General features: G+C 44.6%; 1 protein-coding gene across 2 annotated transcripts in view; it reads left to right on the top strand.

Moving 5' to 3' along the window:
- The window catches only part of LOC103702563 (E3 ubiquitin-protein ligase KEG-like), a 29,129-nt gene extending 26,624 nt beyond the window's left edge, over positions 1 to 2,505 (top strand). For both annotated transcript variants that reach the window (XM_008785048.6, XM_088708622.2), the window contains exons 14-16: positions 110 to 298; positions 394 to 699; positions 807 to 2,505. In XM_008785048.6, the coding sequence (XP_008783270.3) occupies positions 110 to 298; positions 394 to 699; positions 807 to 2,060 (1,749 nt within the window). In that variant the 3' untranslated portion in view covers positions 2,061 to 2,505. The remainder of the gene's footprint in view (positions 1 to 109; positions 299 to 393; positions 700 to 806) is intronic.
- The last annotated feature ends 4,567 nt before the right edge of the window (positions 2,506 to 7,072 follow it).

The raw sequence follows: 7,072 nt of genomic DNA on the forward strand, positions 1-7,072 counted from the left end.
GAGATGCATAACTTATAATTTATGTTTTTCTTTTCGTTGCTTTCAGTATATTCTGGTATTAATCTCTTGACTTTGCTTCTACTTGTGATTATATCCGTAATCTTTCTAGATTGGTGATCAAGTATGTGTAAAGAGATCTGTTGCAGAGCCTAAGTATGGTTGGGGTGGTGAGACACATCACAGTGTAGGAAAAATTATAGATATAGAGTGTGATGGTCTCCTTGTAGTTGACATTCCAGATCGATCAACTACATGGCAAGCTGATCCTTCTGATATGGAAAAGGTCGAAAATTTTAAGGTATGGTCCTCTTACCATTTTTTAGTGCCGCTATGTTATTTTCTTATCTCATATCTGAATTTCTAAGTTTTCTTCTTCCTAATGCTGGTGCGTAGGTGGGTGACTGGGTTAGAGTCAAAGCTTCTGTACCATCTCCAAAATATGGATGGGAAGATGTCACACGAAATAGTATTGGAATAATCCATAGTCTAGAAGATGGCAGTGATATGGGTGTTGCCTTCTGCTTTAGGAGCAAGCCTTTTGCTTGTTCAGTGGCAGACATGGAGAAGGTGCAGCCATTTGAAGTAGGTCAAAAAATTCATGTGATGCCATCTATATCTCAGCCGCGACTTGGATGGTCAAACGAGTCTGCTGCAACTATTGGGACAATATCACGAATAGACATGGATGGAACTTTGAATGTTAGTTACATGTCTTTGCTAGTTTGCTATATTATGAATGTTAGGTTTTTCCAAGCATGCTCATTGGGTCTCTGCTTACCAAAACTCAACTGATTTTCTGTCTGTAGGTTAGGGTGGCCGGCAGAAGTAGTTTGTGGAAAGTTGCTCCAGGTGATGTTGAGAGACTTTCAGGCTTTGAAGTTGGAGACTGGGTGCGTCTGAAGCCAAGTCTCGGGGCTAGACCCACATATGACTGGAACAGCATTGGAAGAGAAAGTATAGCTGTGGTACACAGCATACAAGACTCTGGATACTTGGAGTTGGCTGGCTGTTTTAGGAAAGGAAAATGGGTAACTCATTATATGGATGTGGAGAAGGTTCCGTGTTTGAAAGTTGGTCAGCATGTTCGGTTTCGCACTGGACTAGTTGAGCCAAGATGGGGATGGAGAGATGCTCGGCCTGATTCTAGAGGTATCATAACTGGTGTGCATGCCGATGGAGAAGTGCGAGTGGCCTTTTTTGGCATGCCGGGGTTATGGAGAGGAGACCCCGCAGACTTTGAGGAGGAGGAAATGTTTGAGGTTGGGGAATGGGTGCAGCTCAGGGAGCATGCGGACAGCTGGAAGTCCCTGAAACCTGGAAGCATTGGTATTGTTCATGGAATTGGGTACGAAGGCAATGCATGGGATGGAACTGTGCATGTTGCATTTTGCGGTGAGCAGGAAAGGTGGGTGGGACCAACTAACCAGCTTGAAAGAGTAGATAGGCTTGTTGCGGGACAGCAGGTTAGGATAAAGAAATCTGTGAAGCAACCCAGATTTGGGTGGTCAAATCACAGTCATGCAAGCATAGGAACAATATCATCTATAGACGCAGATGGAAAGCTAAGAATATATACACCAGCAGGATCCAAGGCATGGATGATAGACCCTGCAGAAGTGGACAGAGTGGAGGAAGAAGAAGAAGTGCGTGTTGGAGACTGGGTAAAGGTGAGAGAAACTGTTACGACACCAACATACCAGTGGGGTGATGTAAGCCATGTCAGCATCGGGGTAGTGCACAAGATAGAGGATGGGGAACTTCGGGTTGCCTTTTGTTTCAACGAAAGACTATGGGTGTGCAAAGAGTGGGAGGTGGAAAAGGTTCGAGCATTCAAGGTGGGTGACAAGGTAAGGATAAGACCAGGCCTAATAATGCCGAGGTGGGGATGGGGCATGGAGACATTTGCAAGTAAAGGTGAGGTGATGGGAGTGGATGCTAACGGGAAGCTACGGATCAAGTTCAAGTGGAGGGATGGAAGGTTGTGGATAGGGGATCCGGCTGATATTGTTCTTGATGAAGGTTCAGACACAACCAACACCATCGATGAGTGCTACTCATAGGGATTCAGCAATTCTTTAACTCTTATTTGTTTAGCTGTCACAAGTAATTCAGCTGCTGTATTCTCGACCTTGGTCTTGTTTTCAAGGTTCCTGGCACATCTATCAGCTCATGGCCACCAAGACATTGTTTGTGGCTATGAGGAGAAGAAAGCTGGTTTTTCTTCATGAAGGTTTAGGGGTCGAGTGTGTCGGCTGGTCTGTATTCACATAGTTATCCATGAGAGTTTATTACCATTTGACTATATCATACTAATGTACAGGTTATTAGACCTGGGTGTTAAATTGAAATGCTCCCTTGTATTTCGTTTTTCAAAAATCCTGTGGTGGTATATAGTTTTCTTTAGATGTCAGTTTTTCATTCATTACTTTTGATTGTAAACATGGTGTATATTGTAGCTTTGTATCAGTCTTTTTTTTTATATTTAATTCTGGTTATATTGGGATACTTGCGAGTTGTGATATGAATTGCTGTTTTCTATGCGCAATAAAGGATGGTACTAGATAGTTTGCCGACGGTAGTCTCCAATGCGTACTGTGCTGTTGAATGGATATAACTGAGTGGTTTTCTTCCTCTTCCAAAATACTCATTGGACGAGTTGGCACGTGGTGAGGGATTGCTTCAATTTTTGTTCGAGGGGAAGGGTTGCGGGGTTGGGGTGGGGGATGGGAACTTTAGTATGAGGTGGAGGCTTTTTTTTTGCCGACGATCATCTAGTGGTTAGGTTTAAGTCGGAGGACTGAGACACTGCCTTCTTCAGTGGCCCTTGGATAGTCGTGGGCCAGTCGTTGGTGGAGTCGTGGGTTCCTAACTTCGTCCTCCGGCTTGGATGTCGTCAAATCAGAGGTGGTGTGGCTGAGGCTGCTGAAGCTCCTGATGGAGTATTGGAACAAGGCTACGATTTTGCAGATCGCTTCATCCGTGGGCTAAAGAAGCTTTACCGACCAGCTGAAGAAGCTGGGGTTCACTAGGGTTAAGGTGGCCATCGATGCCACCTAGCCGTTGATGTCGGAGATTCAAATCAAGGGGAGGACTAGGATTTTATGGCAGGCATTTACGTACGAGGACTAGGGTTTTCTTCTACCAAGGTGGGCGAATTGGGCATGCGGATGATGATTGCAAATTTCCTGCATCGGAGCTAGTGGTGGAGGTGGGGGATTTGCAAGAGCGGTCGAGGTCTCTAGCTTTGATGTTGGTGGAGGCAGGTAGAGGCTAGGGGGATGGTGGCGAGCATGATACTAGCTTGGATGAGCAGGGCTGGAGGCCCGTATTTGGTCCTTGCTTGGCGATGGCGAGGATCCGGCCTTTTGAAGGCAGTGAAGGAGGCGCTGAGGATGAGAAAGACAACCGAGTCAACCATGAGTCGTCAGGGTCGGGTTCCTCCTCACGGCTGAGTGTCCCCTAATCATCCAAGTTTGCCTGGCTCGCCGCTAGACTCGGATGGGTGGCAGAAGCCGGCGAAGGTTGCACATCGATGATTGCCCTCGAAGGACCGAGCGACTGGAGGTGGCGGTGACCCGGGTGAAGCGATGGCTCATACGGAGCTCGAGACTGAGTCAGGCTTTGACCAGTTGAGAGAGCTCGTTGACTTGGCCGAGGAGACAGGCAAGGTTGAGCCGAGGACAAATCGTGTGGCCCAGAAATCACGATGCTGGACATAAGACGTGGCCACTCTAACCTTAAGCGGCCTAGGAGCCCAGCGATTGAGAGGGTCGGTGTGGGCCAGCATGTGGGCAAGTTAGGTCGGCCAAGTGCTTCGAAGCGAGCTAGCCCAGCTAGAGATCTTGGTGTGACCCAGGAGGTTAAGCTCGCATGGGACTACGGGCGGTGCTCAGGTGGGAGCGGGATTCAAGCTGCAGCTCGTCCCTCGCTTCGACCTTGGTCGTAAGGGAGGACCTGATGGTAGGGCTGGCAGTCCCGACACCTCTTAGCACTCCACCAGTGAGGGTAGGGGAAACTTCTTCGGCACCAGGGGCTTCTTAAGGGTTGCCCCCTCCTTTGGATGGTGAACCCACAGCCCTAGCAGTGGTGGAGCATGTTCTGCAACTGGCGGCTGTGGAAGAGCTGGTGATAAGTACTTAATAATCTATAATTTAGTTATCTTTCCATAGCACTTATCAATATTTTTAAGCTGATAAATATATATTTTACCATAAAATTAAATAAACATTGAAATGAATTTAAAATATGGTAAGAGGTAAATAATTCTTTTCTCAAAACAGACTCTAAACTTGTCTCTCTCCTGGTTATAATCTTTCATGAAAATATATAAGGAGAAGATTGTGTTGACCCAATTTGGTAACCTGATGGAGTTGTAATCAAGCTAAGGTTATAATTAAATGGGTTTTGGTCCTGATTCGACCGAAAGTTATAATTAATTATGTATGGGGCAAAGGTTTGATTAACCCTTTTATTAAGTCACAGTCTGGTCTGGTTGAGTTCAATCTGAAGCGGTTTAGTAAGAATTAAATGTCATTGGGCTCAAGAACAAGTTTAAGCAAATCAACAATCATGATCCACCTCAAATCTAAAGTCAATTCCTTGCGTGCCTTCATATAAAATTTATAATAAAAAATAAAAATAAAAATAAAAATAAAAATAATGATAATTTCGGGAAGAAGCAATGTATTCACTGTTGATATGAACAGTGTCCCATGAAAACACTGTTCATATGAACAGTGCACAAAAAAATATATACAAAAAATATAAATAAATAAAAACATAAATAAATAAATAAATAAATAAATAAATAAATAGATTCCACTGTTTATCTTCTTCTCCCGCTGCCAAACCTTCCCGTGATCTCGCCTCGCTCACAACCACGGCGTCTTCCCGTGGATCCCGCGGCGCCTCTTCCTCCTCTCCCGCGATGCAATCCTCCCCCGCGCGATCAAAGGAGCTCGTCCCAGCCGAACGCCCCAACGTCGTCATCGTCCCCGGGTCCTCCGCCATCAACCGCGTGCGGCGTCTTCTCCTCCGTGATCCCGACGTCCCAACCGCATCCAGCGCCTCCGTTTTCATCCGGATCCAATCCCAGCAGCCATAGCCAGATTCTCCGCACGTTCCCCTTTCTCCCGCGATGCATCCAGCCAGGCATTTTCCGCATTCAAGCACCTGTGGCATCGTCGTCGTCCCCGGGTGTTCCGCCTGCGACCGTTCCTCCGTCGATCCCGCAGCCAGCCATTTTCCACATCAGCCCGTTCCAGCAGCATCCAACGACCACACCAGCCACCAGCATCTGCAAATCTCGTCCCGGAATCACAGCATCCGCGTGCCAATCTTCCACCCGAAATCCAGCCACGGATTGACGCCCTCCGCCCTCTCCACGCTTGCTGGGGACCTATAAAAGGAGGCCATCGTTCGGTGGCAAGGGGGGGAGGAGCTCGGATCGATTCAAAAGAAAAAACAGGGGAGACCCCCTGTTTCAGTGAAAAGAAGAAAGCCGAGATGGAGATGAAGATGGGAGGACTTCCGGCCACCATGAGCAGCTAAGCCTCGGTTTAGGGATTTGATGAAGCCATGGATGAGTATTTGTGTTGCATTTCTTTGATTTTTAGCATTGTAAGACAGTTGCATACTCAATGAAATTATGATCTTAAAATGTCTTGTTTAATTTATGTAAGATGTTTATCTTGTAGAAAGTCTTTGCATGAATTAATCTAGTTTATCGAAATTGAATCCAATACCTGTGGTTTGGAAAAGATTGCTATGCAACTATCGGACTTATCTTTGAAAAATTAATCATCAGATGAATCATGCTAAATAGGACAGACCATGCCTATCCTTAGAAAAGATGGTTTGTGCCAGGCTTAGATGACTCATACTGTGGGTTAGATTTCAGCTTTTTTGTATGATTGCCCTAACTTGTAGTTAAGAGCAATCAGATCATACACGCATCTAAGTCATTGAAAGCATCACACTTACGAATCCATCGGTGGATTCTAGCCCTAAACACCTCTCTCCATAGATAATTCATACTACTACACCCATATTAATTCTTAGTTTTTATCATTTACTCTAGCTTATCCCCTTTGAAGTAATCATTTAATTAGGAAAAATAACTTGTTTCCAATCCCTGTGGACCGACACCCGTAATCACTATCCTACAGGATACGTGCTATTGCGTGGTTTATTTTTGAAATTGAAAGAACCGATCAATTTTTGGCGCCGTTGCCGGGGATTGCTAGCATAGTTATTTTTCTTATTAAAAAAATTATTTAAAAATTAAAAAAAAAATTCTTTAAAAAAAAAAATTTCTATTATTGTTACTTTCCTTATCTTCTTTTTCTCCCTTACTAATTTTTATTTATTTATCAGGAATCGAGAAAAAAAAAATCTGGGATGATCAAAAGGAGAACTGCCGGAAAAGAAATGCTGTAGAGGTTTGCAAAAAGAAAATTAAATTGCTAGGGAAATTCCCTTTGGTAACCTCTAAACTTTTCTTATTTAAATTAATTATTGGTTTGAAATTTTGTGGTGATTGTTTGATTTTAATTATAGCAAAATTGTGAATGCATGCTTGATACACATACACAAATCAATCTGCACATAGTAAGGGCAATCACCCCAACAAGATAAGAGCCGGATTTCATCACCGGACTCTTGCCCAACTTAGGTGAACTCAATCTCACATAGTGTCATCTTTAATTAAAATCAATTAGACGTTGGCCCCTAGGGACATTCGAGCTCAATAGGACGAAGATCACCGAAAGTTGCACCAATTTCGCTCTGTGGCTTAGTTGATGTCTAGGTAAGCTTTGTCCCTATAAGGGAGACAGTTCATCTGTTCGAGGCAAGTGGGTTTTAAGTGGGACCTTTGCGAACGCATCGTGACCCCTCCACTTACCTGGGAGCTTACCTGGTCAACTCGGTTCATTAGACCGGATTGGAGGCTTAGGTGCCCTCTTCAAACCAGTTAGGAGCTGTCTAGTGATTTTAGGATAAATCAAGGACTGATGTGTTTTTCTTTTATTGCATGCTTGATTGATCGAGTACTAGTGTATGCACGGTAGTC

This window comes from Phoenix dactylifera, chromosome 12 (genome assembly GCF_051530095.1).
Source record: "Phoenix dactylifera cultivar Ajwa chromosome 12, Ajwa_hap1_PhDact_Kaust_v1.1, whole genome shotgun sequence".
NCBI lineage: Eukaryota > Viridiplantae > Streptophyta > Magnoliopsida > Arecales > Arecaceae > Phoenix > Phoenix dactylifera.